This window comes from Macaca thibetana, chromosome 14 (genome assembly GCF_024542745.1).
Source record: "Macaca thibetana thibetana isolate TM-01 chromosome 14, ASM2454274v1, whole genome shotgun sequence".
Taxonomy (NCBI): Eukaryota; Metazoa; Chordata; class Mammalia; order Primates; family Cercopithecidae; genus Macaca; species Macaca thibetana.
The window spans coordinates 105,708,005-105,726,173 of record NC_065591.1 but is presented as its reverse complement, the minus strand read 5'-3'; the positions used below and the strand labels follow the sequence as shown (position 1 = coordinate 105,726,173).

Here is an 18,169-nt window from a genome sequence, read left to right as displayed (position 1 = left end):
AGCAGGAAACTGTAAATGAGATCGCTTCTCCCTGTGTGACAATCCTGTTTATACCCATTTCTTTATGAATGATGTCATGTCACTTGCCGCCACAGGCAGCAATTTCTATGATTTAACAATGTCAGTGTGACCAAAATGCTAACAACAACGCTGGAGGTGCAATGCCAGACTCCTTGTGGGCAGTTCTATATACACTTTCATTACCGTTGGAACTGGGAATCTAATGAGCATTTTAACTCCCTAACTATTCACCCAAGAAGATGCCTAAAATGGCGTTAGCTATTCAGGCATACAGGACTAAGGTGGGTGGCTTGCATCAAACATCATTTGTAGGGTTTTTGTGAGCTGTTATTGTCAAAAAGTGTGCTGTGAATCTCTCTACCTGAGAACATTTCTTGCTGGTGTACCTCAGGGGAGGGAAGTCAGGAGCATAAAGCAAAGCTGGCCCAGTGCTTTTCCTGCCAACTTTGCTGTGGGCAGCTTCACATTTACCTCGCTTGGAAGCTCCCAATTCAAGTCTCAGTTGGGGAAACACCGAAATGAGCATGTTTCAATACAGGAAACTACCTGAGACAGCATTAAAACATAATTCTGAGCAATGAATATGTGTTCCCCGCACCGTCTGCTCACAAAGACTCAAATTCCCCTCTGCGATCTTGTCTAGGAACCAATCCATAGGTTCCCTATGGATAAACTCATGTTTTCTAGAATGGGTCAAAGTCTTGGTTAAAAAGAGAAAGTTCTGGACGCTAGGACTAGGAACAAAAGAGAATCAAGCACTGAAAGGAGAAAAACAATAAGCAAATGGAAACGTGCTTAAATAAACCAAAAGGGGAAAGAGTTCTTTGTTTAAGATGGGAAGAAATAATAAATTACATTTCTACTATGAATGCAAATTTGCCTGAGGAGAAAGATCAATTACAGGAGAGAGATTAAGGATTTAAGTGACCATTAATTAACAGTAAATTATGCCCCTTGAAAGCTAATGTGACATTCACACAAGCACTAAATGACTCACAGTTCAGTGATGTTTCAACAGACACTGATGGAAGCTATCAACAGACCCAGAAAAGATTCCTCGCCAAAACTGCCTTCTTGAATGCTAATAATCAGCTTCAAATAATTCACTTGTAAGATTTCTGGAAAGTAGAATGTGTTAGGGACTGAGCTATGAAGCACTTGTAGGTGAAGAGAGATTGAAAAAGAAGAAGATAAGAACACAATAAAATTATTCCTTTGTTTTCCTTGTTTTAATGACTTACTCTCCCATGCACCTATCTTAAAGTGTTCAGGGTACTTTGATGGAAAGCGCTATTCTTGCTTTAGCTGCTATGTATCTCTAGGATTTTAAGAGAGTTACACATACATCTGAGAGGTTAAAAGGAAATGAGATTTATGTATTGAATTCCTAACACTGATTGAATGCTGACTGTATGCCAGGCACCAGGCTAAGCCCTCACATGAATGATCTCCTTCAACGTTCCCAACAAACTTATGAGACAGGTACTCTACAGATCTATGAGAAGTGCACTATTACTGCAGGTAAGGGACTATTGGCATAGTGAGGTTAGCACTGCCCAAGGTCATGAAGCTTGCAAGCAAAGGGAGTGATATTTACACACGGCTGGACTGGTTTTGAAGCCCAAGCTTTTAATTATGACACTACATGATTAAGTGTAACCTGACTCCCTCAGAATATTAGGAACAACAGCAAGAAACCTTTCAAAAAGAAGACTGACATGTTGTGTGGAGTATATTATTGGACAGAAATAGCCAGTGGTATTTTCCGTATGTGTTTTCAGGTTAATAATATCTTACATTTGCATTGCACCTTACAATTTAACAATGCTGTCTTATTTGATTGGCATGAATACCCAAAATAAAGTTAACTTACAGGAAAACTGAGTCTCTAAGAGATTAATTGACTTCCCAGGGTTATGTGGCTGGTGAGCAGTGAAGCAGGAATTAGCTGGCTCTCCTTGTTCAGGCCTCCTTCTATGCCAACACACTGCCCCCTGGGATTGGTTCAGTGCTCTTACGTTTGCAAATCATCTTGATTTGTAAATATAGTAAAATATGTAAAGTAAATATAGTAAAACCCAGTAAAATTCCACAGGGCAGATCTTCCTGCAACAAGTATCCTCGGAATGATTTATGGTAAAGCACTGGTTGTCAGACACTATTAAAACACTTATTTCTGCTACATTTAGAACAAAAATCATGCATAATACAAAACATTAGAGAGATATTGTTAAGAACTTAGTCTGTTTTCTTACCTTCATTTTTCTATTTTATCTTAGTTTAATGCTCACAATTATTTTCTGCTAAGAAACCCATTTGGCATTTAATGACATTTCCTCTGTTTTTATTTTTAACCATTAAGATATGCTTTTATCCTTTATGTTCAACATCCAAGATTTTTATACTTTACTGATAAGTGGCTATTTTTCTTCTCTACCCAATAAAAAAATCATTTCCAGCTTCCTGGGTACCAAATTTCTAACTCATCTCTGTAATTGACTCATTCCACTTCCAGTTACATTCTAAAACTTTAAAATTCAGATATGAGCTCTAGGAGAAACCTCAAGAAAACGGGACATTGAGAAACACCACCATAATCATAAATTCTTGATTTGTGCACGTGTACTAAGAATCAATTGTATCCTAACTAAAATGATTCAATTCAATAGAGTTAATACTGGTGCCATGGAAGTATAGTTCTAGAAATTTAGAAAAAAAAATATTAACTTCTAAATTACTTTTAAGAGGAATTGTAAATTCAAAACTTGCAAGTTTACAGTGCTTGTCTTTAGAGATATACTCATCACCTACATAGATTTTGTAAGGCGAGATGTTAAGGCCTCTAATACCAAAATGATATACATATGTCTGTAGCCATGACAAATCTAATGGACTTTTTCTCTGGGCTGCTAACAGCTGATAATGAAGCCAAGACTATTTTGGATAATAAAAACATATTGTCCACACATAAGAGCAAATTTGAAAAAGAATGCCCCAAACTCTCAATCAAGCTGTAGAGAGCTTGATTTCTAGAGAAGCAGAGATTTATCAAGCAATTATAACATTTCAGAGCATATTTTCAGCTATGTGTAAAAAGCCCCACAGTCTAATGCTATATGTATGTGTATTTGCAATCATAGGAACAAAGTCAGAAACAAATCATTGTTTTCAATGTAGCTTCACAGGACTGGCATTTTACAGATGAGGAATAAAAGCAAACACGCCTGAGAAGTTCTATAGCACAGTGTACAAAAATGTTGTCTCTATCTTCTAAGAGTTAATCCTTAGTGCCTAGTAAAATCATTAAAAGGACTCACCTGCAGCCACCAGGATGCAGGCCCACAGGGGAGCCATCACGCTTGCCAACATTCCTAGGCAGATCCCAAAAAGGAGCAACGCAAACTTGCCTACCAGATGGAATGCCGCTCAATTTTTCCTAACAGGGTTCCTCTCCACTCTGTTCTCCTCCTTCTCCGTTTGCCAGTTGATGCTATCCTTACTGGTGCTATTTTGTAAACACTCAGTGGGACAAAAGGCAATACCAGCACCATGCAGATGTTTTGGAACTGATGCCATGATGAAATCCCTTAACTTCTCCCTTTGGTTCTGCCCCAGGATCAAACTGTGGCTAACATTTCCATTTTCCTGACAGGAGATAGCTAAGTGAATAATGTAATCTAAGAGGAGCCCCTAAGGAGAGGAAATTCCACACTAATATGATTTCCTTTACAGCCTTTACCTAAGGCAGTGCTCTTGCTGACATTCAGGACACTAATTTCATTAATAATTGAAATCCAAATAGCTGTTCTAAATCAGACTTATGCGGTAACATCTTCAGCATTTGACAATGGTTCTTGGGCTCTTGAATTACACAAGGCTAATGGAAACCTGGTATTGTCTAATGAAGAACAACTGCAAACAATGCAATGGAAAAGTGCTTTTTGTTTTTCCTAAGTCCCTTTAATTAAAAGAAACATTGATTTTTGATGAACAGGAGGGCTTCTCAAATTTTCACTGTTCACAGTTCAGAAAGTAACCTTCTAGAAAGGATGCTTCTAGGCTTATTGAAGATGAAAACTATTAAAGTTCAACATCATTTAATAAAAGTTTTTTTTTCACTTTCTGATTGAATACCCATTCATTCTTCATTACTAAGGAAAAAGGTGCATAATTTTATACAATAACACTATTTTCCATTTCTAGATCCCCCCCAAAAATGCTCTAGAAAGAAAAAACAGATATCATTTCCAACATCTGCCTGCTTTTTTATTAAAAATGAGATTATAGAGGCAAATTTTGATGTAAATTTTCACTGAGCCAAATGAAGGGGAGAAAGTATATATTTTATTCCAAATCTCCTCATCACTCAGTCCCTTTGTTTAGAGTCCATGAAGTGCTCCACCTAATTTTCATCTACCAATAAAATGTAGCCTAATTGCTTTCCTATCATTGGTGAAGGGAGCAGTATATACAGAAAGAGAGAAAACTAGGATAACCCTGTGATGTTGACTTGGTTTTGGAGATATCAGTGTGAACCCATGGTTTTCAGTACATTCGCTAAATACATAAATAAATGCAAATAAGCTGGTCACGGTGGCTCACGCCTGCAATCCCAGCACTTTGGAAGGCCGAGGCCAGTGGATCACTTGAGGTCAGGAGTTTGAGACCAGTCTGACCAACATGGTGAAACCCCATCGCTACTAAAACTACAAAAATTAGCCGGGTATGGTGGCACATGCCTGTAATCTCAGCTACTCGGGAGGCTAGGCAGGATAATTGTTTGAACTGGGAGGCAGAGGTTGCCATGAACCAAGATGGCGCCACTGCACTCCAGCCTGGGAGACAGAGGGAGACTCTGTCTCAAAAAAAAAAAATGAAAAAAAAAAAAGGAAAAGAAAAGAAATAAATACAAATGTAATGTGTGTTTACACATGTTCATATATACATATATTCCCTAGCTCTGTCCACTTAGCAGCCTAGGAGAATGACACCCCGATAGTAACAAGCTCACCTAGCATCCATAGCTCTTCCGGTATAGTCTTGCCAAAAATTCATAACTTGAATCTATTCAGGAGGAAACACCAGATCAGACAATGCCATACTGTGGGACAAACAAAACAGCAGGCATTTTCAAAAGTACTGAGGTGAGCCAGGCACAATGGCTCACATCTCTAATCCCAGTGCTTTGAGAGGTTGAAGTGAGAGGACTGCTTGAGCCCAGGAGTTTGAGACCAGCCTAGGCTACATAAGGATATCCTGTCTCCACACACACAAAAATAAAAAAATAGTTTAATGTGGTGGCATACTCCTGTAGTCCCAGCTACTTGGGAGGCTGAGGCAGGAGGATCACGTGAGCTGTTATTGTGCCACTGCACTCCAGCCTGGGCAATAGAGGTAGACCCTGTCTCAAAAACAAACACACACACACACAAAAGTGCCAAGGTTATAAAAGTTAAGGAAAGACTGAGGAATCTATCAAACAAAAGGAGACTAAAGAGACACAAGCGCGATATCTGATTCTGAATTGGATCCTTTTGTTATAAAGAACTTTTCGAAAGAATTGAAACTTGAATGAGGTATGTGGATTAGATGGTAGTAATGTGGCAATGTGGCAATGTTGGTCTCCTGATTTTAATTGTATCGAGATTATGCAAAAGAATGTCCTTGTTTGTAAGACCAGCACACTAAGTATTCAAGAATCAGGGAAGATCATACACAGTGGCTCATGCCTGTAATCCCAACACTTTAGGAGACCTAGGTGGGTGGATCCTCTGAAGCCAGGAGTTCAAGGCCAGCCTGGCCAACATGGTGAAACCCTGTCTGTAATAAAAATACAAAAATTAGCTGGGCACAATGGCACATGCCTGTAATTCCAGCTACTCGGGAGGCTGAGGCATGAGAATCGTGTGAACCCAGAAGGCAGAGGTTGCCATGAGCCAAGATCACGCCACTGCTCTTCAGCCTGGGCAACAGAATGAGACTCTGTCTCAAAAAAAAAAAAAAAAAATAGGGCACATCATGTTGCTAACTTATTCTCAAACGAATTGGGGGTCTGGGGGAATTCTTTCTACTATCCCTCCATTTCTGCTATACATTTGAAAATATTTCAGAAGAATGAGAAATTTAAATGCAACTTGGTGGAGGAACTTTGGTACACAGTTATGGAAAGTTTATCCGAGAAATACCCTTTAGAGAGGGTGAGCAGATAAATGGAGCTTCATCAAGAGACAAGATTATAGAGGACTGATCTGGCCCTCAAAGTCTCAGCTCTTCCTATCAGTTCTTTGAATTGTCAGCTTCTACTTATGGAATGAATTAGGACAAGAGAAAGGCAAGCTACAGGCAACATAGCTATGTAGGTAGCACTTTTTACAGGAAAGCAATGCAGAAGCATCCCTTTATGCAAAGGTTTAATTAAGGCGATGATCGACATTGCATTCTTGCCACGTATTTTAGTAAGCTATGACTCTAAGTCAAACCTTCTGGGGACATGCTTCCCTCCCTTTTCTTTGCACTTTCTCATATGCCCATCTGTTACTGGAAGGCCATTGCTAATGATGTGTAATACAGGTACATTATGACTTTGATTAGCCAACTTAACAACAGTCTAGTAATCCTGCCCATTATGGCTCTTTACTGGCTGATGAATTCTGTCAAGATGGGAATGATTTTGTGTAAGTGACTTGTCTTCAAAGTAGTTTATATACAATGCTTCCTGATCCTTCCTTGACAGCCTTGCTCTGTACTGTCAGCTGGCTTAGATCTTTCTTTTTCTAACCTTAGTGCCCTGTCTGGACTTCGTTTACTCAGTACTTTTAGCTCTTTTTTTTTTTTTTCTTTTAAGAGGCAGGGTCTCACTCTGTCACCCAGGCTGGAATGCAGTGGTGTGATCATGGCTCACTGTAGCCTCCATCTCCCAGCCTCAAGCAATCCTCCCACCCCAGCCTCCCATAGCTGGGGGTATATGTGTGTGCCACCACAACCTGGCTAATTTCTTCTCTTTTTAGTAGAGATGAGGTCTCAGTGTGTTGCCCAGGCTGGTCTTGATCCCCTGAGCTCAAGTGATCCTCCCGCCTTGGCCTCCCCAGTAGCTAGGAATATAGGCATGCACCACCATACCCGGCTAATACTCGGTACTTTTAGGTTCGGTATTGCTCCTCTCCCCGCCCTTTAATGTTTCATGAAAATGGTCCCTCCTCACTATTCTTACATACAGCAATTTTCATCCACTAATATGGTTTGGCTCTATGTCCCCACCCAAATCTCATCTCAAATTTCAATCCCCATGTGTCAGAGGAGAGGCCTGGTGAGAGGTTATTGGATCATGGGGGCAGATTTTCCCCTTGCTGTTCTCATGATAGTGAGTTCTCATGAGATCTGATGGTTTAAAAGTGTGGTGCTTCCCCCTTCTCTCTCTCTCTCTTTCTCTCTCACTCTCTCTCTTTCTCTCTCCCTCCCTCTCTCCACCGTGAAAGATATTGCCTTGCTTCCCCTTCCCCTTCCACTATGATTGTAAGTTTCCTGAGGCCTCCCCAGCCATGCAGAACTATGGGTCAGTTAAACTACTTTCTTTATAAATTACCCGGTCTCGTGAATCACCTGAGGTCAGGAGGTCGAGACCAGCCTAACCAACATGGTGAAACCCCATCTCTACTAAAAATACAAAATTAGCTGGGCATGGTGGCCCATGCCTGTAATCCCAGCTACTCAGGAGGCTGAGGCAGGAGAATCATTTGAACCCGGAAGGCAGAGGTTTCAGTGAGCCAAGATCGTGCCATTGTACTCCAGCCTGGGCAACAAGAGCAAAACTCTGTCTCAAAAAATAAAATAAAATAAAATAAAATAACATACCCAGTTTCAGGTATGCCTGTATAGCAGTGTGAGAACAGACTAATACATCCACCCAGAGAAAGCTTTTTATCTGCATTGTTTCTGCTAACTCCCCAGACATCATCCTCAGAAGGATGAGTGTGGGGGTGAGTTTCATTCCAGCTTTTCTAGCAGATTAGTATATTTAAGTCAAAATTTGGAATCATGAGGGGCTAGGCATTTGGACTTCTTCTTTTTTTTTTTTTTTTGAGATGGAGTCTTGCACTGTTGTCCAGGCTGGAGTGCAGTGATGTGATCTTAGCTCACTGCAACCTCCACCTCCCAAGTTCAAGTGATTCTCCTGCCTCAGAATCCCAAGTAGCTGGGACTACAGATGCGTGCCACACACCCAGCTAATTTTTGTGTTTTTAGTAGAGACAGGGTTTCACCAGGCTAGTCTCGAACTCCTGACATCAGGTGATCCACCCACCTCAGCCTCCCGAAGTTTTGAGATTATAGGTGTAAGCCACCTCACCCAACCGTATTTGAACTTCTTAAGTAGCATTACTTGGGTAAAGGAAACAAAGACTTACTCTGGGATTTGAATCTGTGATTCTCTTACAGAAGTTCAGGCCAAGCCCATCATTAAGAAAGTACCTGAAAATATATTTCTTTTAGAAGTCCCCACTTCACATCCCCATGAGCCTTTGCACTGTGTTTCTCCATTATTTTCAAGTAAGATATGGCACCTATTAGATCGACCGATGTCTTTTGGAAGAAGCAAGGGGAGAGGGTTTATTATGCAAACATAATAAGAAAGTGTTTATTATGCAAACAGCAACTGAGTTATGCGTCCTTTAAGACTACTAAATAGTTTTTAATTACTGCTATATCAGTAAATCCCATAAATATGCAAATGCAATTAGTTCACAAAATAGGCCTTAAATATCTTTATTCCTCTCCAACAAAGTTCTTTGAAGTTAATCGCTAACTCTCTTTGTTCACTCCCTTGGCAGTCATGCTAAAATTGACAGGAATTTTGACAGATGTACATATTCGGGGAACCAAATTTTCTGAGCACATCTGGTCAGGCTGGAGGAAAAAAGCAGAAATGGACATTCCAGCCAAACTCAAACATTTAATGAGAAATTTCTGTTACTTCGCAGTGTTTTCCTCTGAAATCAATATCAAGCTAACCACAGAGGTGGCACTTCAAGTCCAAAGACACACTCAGCATTCGATTTTCCTCTAGCTTAGAATTTCATTTTTAATAATAATGCACATTTTATGGCCCCTAAAAAGTCAACAAATAAACAAGGGAACAGAGTCCCTCATGGTTCTGGCCTTTTGTGGTTTATGTGTCATGGTTCTCTATGGGCGTTCATAGAACATAAGATATAAGGTCCCAGGCCTTGGCGTCAGACTTATCTCATTGTGCATCCTAGCTTCATCACTTGCTAGAAGCTCATGGCCTTGGTCAAACTCCTTACTGCTTCTAAGCCTTAGTTTTCACATCTGTAAGAAGGGTTTAACCAGCATTGAGTTAGTTTCCTATGGCTGCATAAAAAATTACCACAAATTTATGGGCTTAAAATAGCACTCATCTAGTAGCTCACAGTCCTGTAGGTCAAAAGGCCAGGAACAGAATGAATGGATCTGCTCAGGGTCTCACAAGGCTGAAATCACAGTCACGTGCTGGTGCCAGCTCTCACTGATCAAAAAAGCCATTGTTTATTTTATTTGTTTCCAGTGATAGCAGTTGGTAACTTGAAATCAGTCAGCCAGGAGCAGTGGTTCACGCCTGTAATCCCAGCACTGTGGAAGTCTAACTCAGGCAGATCACTTGAGCCCAGGAGTTCAAGACCAGCCTGGGTAACATAGTGAAACCCTGTGTCTACAAAAACTACAAAAAATTTGCTGGGCATCGTGGTGCATGCCTGTAGCCCCAGCTAGTGGGGAGGCTGAGGTAGGAGGATCACCTGAGCTCAGGGAGGTCAAGGCTGCCGTGAGCTGTGATTGTGCCACTGTACTCTAGCCTTGGCAACAGAGTGAGACTCTGCCTCAAAAGAGGAAGGAAGGAAGGAAGGAAGGAAGGAAGGAAGGAAGGAAGGAAGGAAGGAAGGAAGGAAGGAAGGAAGGAAGGAAAAAAAAAAAAAAAGAAAGAAAGAAAGAAAGAAAGAGAGAGAGGGAGGGAGGGAGAGAGGAAGGAAGGAAGAAAGAAAGAAAAGAAAAGAAAAGGAAGGAAGGAAGGAAGAAAGAGAGAGAGAAGGAAGGAAGGAAGGAAGGAAGGAAGGAAGGAAGGAAGGAAGGAAAGAAGTCATAATGAGTAAATTTGTCACATGGAAATCAGCAAACACTCCCACCAGGACCACTCCCATCAGCTGGTTTCAAAACAGCTAACTACATGCTGTGGCCACTCCCTTGATCTTACAAGGCCTCATCTATTCCTACATTACAGTACTTATTCAGGTGTGTTATGAGTATTTGTTCACTTTTCTGTCTCTCTAGAATTTGGTGAATACCTTGAAGGCGGAGCAATGTTGTGTTGTTCAGCTTTATATCTCCATCGTAGAGCTTGGCACCTAGTGAGTGTTCACTGAGTGTTCCAGAAAGATGGAAGGAAAACAGGGAAGAAAAAATTAACAAATGAACAGAAAAGAATTCTGGCTTATGCCAGAAAGATGATGCCAAGAAGAATCCAGCCTTTTCACAACCACATCAAGACGAGATGCACTCACCACCCGTTTCACAAAAGATGGGTGAGAATGACAACTTAGTTTTGCAGCAAGATTGCCTTTATTTGGTTTGCTCCAGAACCAGGGAGTAATCACTGCAAAAGACAAACATGAGACACCGGTGCAGGTAGATCATGAGTCCCTTTGACTCACTCGGAAGGTACCCCAAGTTCAGAGATTTTACAGTCCTTGGGGGTAAGATGTCCCCCAGAAGCTAGAGGAAAATAGAAGGTGGAAGGAACTTGGACGAACACAGAAGCTTGCTGCTTCTGTTTATGCTCCCAATGACATCAGTTCCAAGAAACCGCTTAGTGAGACTACAATATATGGCAGACAATCTTACCCTGTACACTATGTTGTTCAGACCTTCTGCACAGATTATGGGCCTTGAAGTCTTGCTGTGCCAGCACTGGGGGGATCTCCCCTGAACTGTGGCTCACTGCAGGGCTCCCAACGTTTCCATTTAGGCATTTTCTGTGGAGAGGCAGTCAATTACTGCAGCCAGTGAGATGTTCTGGTTCAGGTGTAAATCTCTGGATATTTCCATCTCTGCTATGACTCAAGATGAAGAAAGATCTTTGATCTTTTAGAACTTTATTTATTTATTCATTCATTCATCCACTCAGTATGTAGGAAATTGTGATAGACATTGACAGTCTACGGATAAGAAAGCTCAGGAGAGGTGGGTTGGAGGTGAGGAGATAAGAAATCATTGAGAGAAATGCCTCTAGATGGATGAACTGGAGAAGACCCAGGCGAAGAAAGAAGCCCAGACTTGGAGTGGGAGTAGGTGGAGGCTTTCACAAATGGCATTTGTGCTGAGTACTGATATTCAGCTGGGTGGGGAGAGGGTGAACGGAGCTCCCAGCAGAAGCAATTGCACATGAAAGGGCTGGAGGTTGAGATGAGAGTGCATGGTGCCTTCTGGGAATGGGGTCGTGGGGGAGGGTGCAAGCCTCACTTTGTAAAATTAGGGGAAGATAATACTAGACTCACATGAGTTGAAAGAATTCAAAAGTTTATGATGCAGAGTGTTCAGCGGGGATAAAATAGGAAAGTGAAATATTGTATAAGTCTGTATAAGTGCTGTTATTATAAATCTGTCTCCAAATGTCCTATAGCAATTATTCTAAAATGCACAACAGCTGTATTTGTCTCCCTTCTGCCATTGCTGAAATTTACACTGTCATTGCGCCAGGAGGAAGGCTTGGCACTAATAATAGGCTGGCTGAGTATGGCTGGAGTGTGACAGACCCCTAGTTACAGCCCAAAAAGACTGAGAGCAGAGTGGGGAACTGTAAAGTGCTGAGGAAAGTCGAGTTGGTGGCTGTGAATATAGTCAGAGCACCACCTTGTGGTGGCTGTCGTGCCTGCCTCAACCAATTCTGCACAGCTGCAGAAGACCATACATAACTCATTTTAAGTTTTATCATACAGTGCACTTTCAGATGATTTCAAAGTCATATCATGCCTCTATTCATGTCAGCACTATTTGTCTTTGCTGTAAATTCTCCTCTTTGCGTTCACCAGCAGCAATCCACACCAACCCATCTGATCTGTTTTCACACAGCTTGTGACCGGCCAGTTCCTTCCTCCTACCTCCTTACTGTAATTCTTCCAAACTCTTGGTCCCTAGGAGTTCCCAAGTTTCCTGGGAAACTGACTCAGTAACTTCTTTTTTTCTTTTTCTTTTTTCTGAGACAGTGTCTCACTCTGTCACCCAGGCTAGAGTGCAGTGGTGTGATCATAGCTCACTTCAGCCTTGACCTCCTGGGCTCAAGTGATCCTCCCACTTCAGCCTCCAGAGTAGCTATGACTACAAGTAAGTATCACCATGCTTAGCTAATTTTTTAATTATTATGATTTATTTATTTTTGTTTACCTATGTTGCCTAGGCTAGTCTTGAACTCCTGGGCTCAACTGAGATGCCTTAGCCTCTCAAATTGTTGGAATCACAGGTGTGAGCCACCATGCCCAGCCTCAGTGACTTTTCACAAATGGCATTTGTGCTGAGTACTGATATTCAGCTGGGTGGGAAGAGGGTAAACGGGTGAAAGTTACAGTGTAACTTTCCTACTGTCTTCCTAAGAATGGGAATAAGTCTTCTCCATATCTGAAAAGTTATAAACAATATTATTAAAAGCCATATGAGGGATTTACTATGAAGATAGGACCCCAGAGGGACTGTCTGCGTCTTCTTTGAGTAGAGTAAGGCTGGTCTTATTCTGGCTGAATAATTGTGATGCTTGAAGGTTGTAATCTGCTTTGTTTAAGTGGATTTTAAATGTTAGACAATTCTAGACAATGTTTTCTCGGTCAAATAAAAATTTAATTAAAACTTAAAAAAAAAAAAAAGCCATATCAAATTTTAATATTGACAGGGGGGATAAAACTCTGTAACGCTGACTGTCTTAGATTGGGTTTCCCTGAAACATACCTGTAATAAGGTTTTGTGTACAAGCAATCTATTTTCGAAATACTCCCAATAAGCTTGGCACAGTGGCTCATACCTGTAATCCCAGCACTTTGGGAGGCGGAGGCGGGCAGATCACGAGGTCAGGAGATTGAGATCATCCTGGCTAACGTGGTGAAACCTCATCTCTACTAAAAACAAAAAAGAAAATTAGCCAGGCGCGGCGGCGAGCGCCTGTAGTCCCAGCTTCTCAGGAGGCTGAGGCAGGAGAATGGGGCGAACCCGGGAGGCCGAGTTTGCAGTGAGCCGAGATTGCGCCACTGCACTCCAGCCTGGGCCATAGAGCAAGACTCCTTCTCAAAAAAAAAAAAAGAAGAAGAAGAAAGAAAGAAATACTTCCAACAGAAATTGGGAAAGGGGAGGGTGGTTTCAGCTTGAACCCTCAGGGAAACTTGACGGTGAAAGCCACACAAGGGAAGCTAACCTGCATACTCTCACTCCCCGCTGTCAGCTGTTGGCTGAGGAGAACAGGGAGTGAACTCCCAGATATTTCCTGGTCTTTTCCTGGGCAGACTAACAGTTTCTGTTTCAGAAAGAGCACAGACACGTGGGAGGCACTAAGTTTCTTATTCCTTCTGAAGACAATGAAGGCCAGGCATCATGGTATCACACCTATAATCCCAGCAGTTTGAGAGACAGAGGCAGGCGGATCACCTGAGGTCAGAAGTTCGAGACCAACCTGTTTAACATGGTGAAACCCTGTCTCTTTTTTCTTTCTTTCTTTCTTTTTTTTTTTTTTTTTCTGAGACAGAGTCTCGCTCTGTCACCCAGGCTAGAGTGCAGTGGAACAATCTCAGCTCACTGCAGCCTCCACCTCCTGGGTTCAAGCGATTCTCACGTGTCAGCCTTCCAAGTAGCTGGGATTATAGGCTTCTGCCACCATGCCTGGCTAAGTTTTTTATTTTTAGTAGAGATGGGGTTTTGCCATTTGGCCAGGCTGGTCTCAAACTCCTGACCTCAAGTGATCCACTTGCCTCGGCCCCCAAAAGTGCTGGAATTACAGATGTGAGCCACCATACCCGGTCTCGAAACTCTGTCTCTACCAAAAAAAACACAAAAATTAGCTGGGCATGGTGGCATGCGTTTGTAATCCCAGCTACTGGGGAGGGTGAGGCACAAGGATCATTTGAACCCGGGAGGCGGAAGCTGCAGTGAGCTGAGATTGTGCCATTCCACTCCAACCTGGGCAGCAGAGCAAGACTTGGTCTCAAAAAAAATAATAGGCCGGGCGGGGTGGCTCACACCTGTCATCCTAGCACTTTGAGAGGCCAAGGCGGGCAGATCACGAGGTCAAGAGACCAGCCTGGCCAACATGGTGAAACTCCGTCTCTAGTAAAAATATAAGAATTAGCCAGGCATGGTGACTGCGCTTGTAGTCCCAGCTACTTGGGAGGCTGAGGCAGGAGAATCGCTTGAACCCAGGAGGCGGAGTTTGCAGTGAACCGCAATTGTGCCACTGCACTCCAGCCTGGGTGACAGAGCAAGACTCCATCTCAAAAAATAATAATAATAAATAAGTAAAATTAAAATAAATAGAAAAGAAGACAATTACATTTCCAGGAACCTGATGATTAACTTTGCAGAGCCCATACAGAAAAATAATTAAAATTTTTCTTTTATTTTTCTTTTTTGAGATAAGAGTCTCACTCTGGGTCGGGCACGGTGGCTCACGCTTGTAATCCTAGATAGAGACAATCCTGGCTGAGATGGTGAAACCCTATCTCTACTAAAAATGCAAAATATTGGCTGGGCGTGGTGGCCGGTGCCTGTAGTCCCAGCTACTCGGGAGGCTGAGCAGGAGAATAGGCTGAACGGGAGTAGTCCCAGTTACTTGGGAGGCTGAGCACGCCCTCCAGGGCATGAACCCGGGAGGCAGAGGTTGCAGTGAGCCGAGATCACTCCACTGCACTCCAGCCTGGGCGACAGAGCGAGACTCCGTCTCAACAACAACAAAAAAGAGTCTCACTCTGTCACCCAGGTTGGAGTACAGTGGCGCGATCTCCACTCACTGCAACCTCTGCCTCCCAGTTCTAGCGATTCTCAGGCCTCAGCCTCCTGAGTAGCTGGAATTACAAGCACCCACCACCACACCTGGCTAATTTTTGTATTTTTAGTAGAGACGAGGTTTCACCATGTTGGTCAGGCTGGTTTCCAACTCCTAGCCTCAAGTGATCCTCCCACCTCAGCCTCCCAAAGTGCTGGAATTACAGACGCATGCCACCCCACCTGACTAATTTCTGTGTTACGTTGCTTTTTTCTTTTTTCTTTTTTTTTTTTCTTTTTAAACGGAGTCTCAGTCTCTTACCCAGGCTGGAGGGCAGTGGTGCGATCTGGGCCCACTGCAACCTCCACCTCCCAGATTCAAGCGATTCTCCTGCTTCAGCCTCCCGAGTAGCTGGGATCACAGGCATCCTTGGGATTGTAACCATCACACCTGGCTAATATTTGTATTTTTTAGTAGAGATGGGGTTTCGTCATGTTGGCCAAGCTGGTTTATTGCTTTTTTTTTTTTTTTTTTCCAAGATGAAGTCTCACTCTGTCACCCAGGCTGGAGTGCAATGGCACGATCTTGGCTCACTGCAACCTCCCACTCCCGGGTTCAAGTGATTCTCCTGCCCCAGGCTCCCGAGTAGCTGGGATTACAGGTGCGAGCCACCATGCCCAGCTAAATTTTGTATTTTTAGTAGAGACGAGATTTCACCAAGTTGGTCAGGTTGGTCTCAAACTCCTGACCTTATGATCTGTCCATCTCGGCCTCCCAAAGTGCTGGGATTACAGGAGTCAGCTACCGCACCCAGCATTGATTTTTTCAAATTAATATTACTCCTCCTGGCCAGGCACGGTGGCTCACACCTGTAATCCCAGCACTTTGGGAGACCAAGGCAGGCGGATCACTTGAGGTCATGAATTCGATACCAGCCTGGCCATCATGGTGAAACCCCATCTCTACTAAAAATACAAACATTAACCAGGCATGGTGGTGCCTGCCTGTAGTCCCAGCTACTTGGGAGGCTGAGGCAGGAGAATTGCTTAAGCCTAGCAGGTGGAGGATGTGGTGAGCCAAGATCACACCACTATACTCCAGCCTGGGCAACAGTGCAAACTCCATCTCAAAGGAAGAAAAAAAAATATTACGCCTCCTGGAAAAAGCTCTTTCCCCAAATATTTGTTGATGACTTTGCCATAATTTTAGCAGAGCCACATGGTTACTATCTTGACCAAATATTTTAAGAATAAAATATGAAATTTAAAAATCTGAAGTCTAAGTTATACTGGTGTGATGTCTAAGCAAGTAATCCGCAAGCATGGCAGCACATGAGGTTCATCGGGTATTTTTAAGTGACCTGGGTCCCACCTCTATAGATTCTGACGTTATGGTATAAGATGGGACCCAGGCTCTGACATGTGTTTGAAACTCCTTAGGTAAATCTAATGTGCAACTAGGTTTGAAAGCCACAAGTCGAAATCAATGCAAATAAATAGATTCACTTGCTGATGGATGGAATGAACTTCCTTTCATTCCATTACTATTCAATTCAATTTTGATGCTTGTAAAAGTAACTTTTTGGGACGCCTGCCCTATTAATAATTCCCTTCTTTGAGAATTTTCTTTTTCTCCAGCTTCATTGGCCATGTATGTACTGTTATTCGGCCTCCTCTGATGAAAGAAAATAGGATAAGGGGTGAACACCTGGTCCAAACGGACCACTAGACTCTTTCTTAAAACTTGGAACCAGGACAGTAAGTCACTAGCCAGTTGATTAACAGTGCTGTAGCTGTGAAATAAGAAGTGTTGTAGACCCAGGGCTGGGATGATGCCAATTTCCACCATTTCGACAGAGAAACAAATAACATTGGCTACAGAAAATGCAAAGAAAACAGGCCTATGGGCTCACTCCTGTAATTCCTGCACTTTGAGAGGCCGAGGCAGGCGGATCACAAGGTCAGGGGTTCGAGACCAACCTGACCAACATGGTGAAACCCTGTCTCTACTAAAAATACAAAAATTAGTCAGGTGTGGTGGTATGCACCTATAATCTCAGCTACTCAGGAGGCTGAGGCAGGAGAATTGCTTGAACCAGGGAGGTGGAGGTTGCAGTTAGCCGAGATTACACCACTGCACTCCAGCCTGGGTGACAGAGCAAGACTCCATCTAAAAAAAAAATAAGAAAGAAAGAAAAAAAGAAAACAGGTCTATGGAGAGACCAAGGATGAAAAGTCACATGTGGCCTCAAAGAGAGGAGCAATTTTGATTTCTGATGAGTCTCTCGGAACTGGCTTCACGGCTTGTGTGGCCTAGCTACACTATGAGGCTGCTCTGTGGCCTCCAAAAAAAAAAAAAAAAAAAAAAAAAAACCTTCCCTTCCATTTTTACTTACAGCTACTTGTGCTGGTTTCTGTTACTCACAATTAAAAAGATTTTGTTATGCCGGGTGCGGTGGTTCCTGCCTATAATCCCAGCACTTTGGAAGGCCAAGGCAGGTAGATCACCTGAGGTCAGGAGTTTGAGAAGAGCATGTCCAACATGGCGAAACCCTGTCTCTACTAAAAACACAAAAATTAAGGCTGGGCATGGTGGTTTACGCCTGTAATTCCAGCACTTTGGGAGGCCGAGGCGGATGGATTACGAGGTCAAGAGATTGAGACCATCCTGGCCAACGTGGTGAAACCCTGTCTCTACTAAAAATACAAAAATTAGTCAGGTGTGGTGGCACGCACCTATAATCCCAGCTACTCAGGAGGCTGAGGCAGGAGAATCACTTGAACCTGGAAGGTGGAGGTTGCAGTGAGCTGAGATTGTGCCACTGTACTCCAGCCTGGTGATAGAGTGAGACTCTGTCTCAAAAAAAAAAAAAAAAAATTGCCAGGTGTGGTGGCACATGCATGTAATCCCAGCTACTTGGGAGACTGAAGCAGGAGAATCACTTGAACCCAGGAGGTAGAAGTTGTGGTGAGCTGAGATCACACCACTGCACTCCAGGCTGGGTGACAGAGCGACACTGTCTCAAAAAGAAAAAAAAAAAGATTTTGTTAAAACCACGGTAATTCGGCCAGGTGTGATATTTGTACCAAAACAATATCTTTCTATTAGGTAAAGTACAGTCATGCACCACATAAGGATGTTTCAGTC

General features: G+C 42.7%; 2 protein-coding genes across 2 annotated transcripts in view; both read right to left on the bottom strand.

The window, feature by feature from the left end:
• Positions 1-3,760, bottom strand: part of HTR3B (5-hydroxytryptamine receptor 3B) — a 41,333-nt gene extending 37,573 nt beyond the window's left edge. The window contains exon 1 of the mRNA XM_050758089.1: positions 3,339-3,760. Coding sequence (XP_050614046.1) covers positions 3,339-3,390 — 52 coding nt within the window. The 5' untranslated portion in view covers positions 3,391-3,760. The remainder of the gene's footprint in view (positions 1-3,338) is intronic.
• REXO2 (RNA exonuclease 2) overlaps positions 1-18,169 on the bottom strand; it is a 1,032,599-nt gene that overhangs the window by 545,761 nt on the left and 468,669 nt on the right. The gene's annotated exons all lie outside the window — the stretch shown is intronic.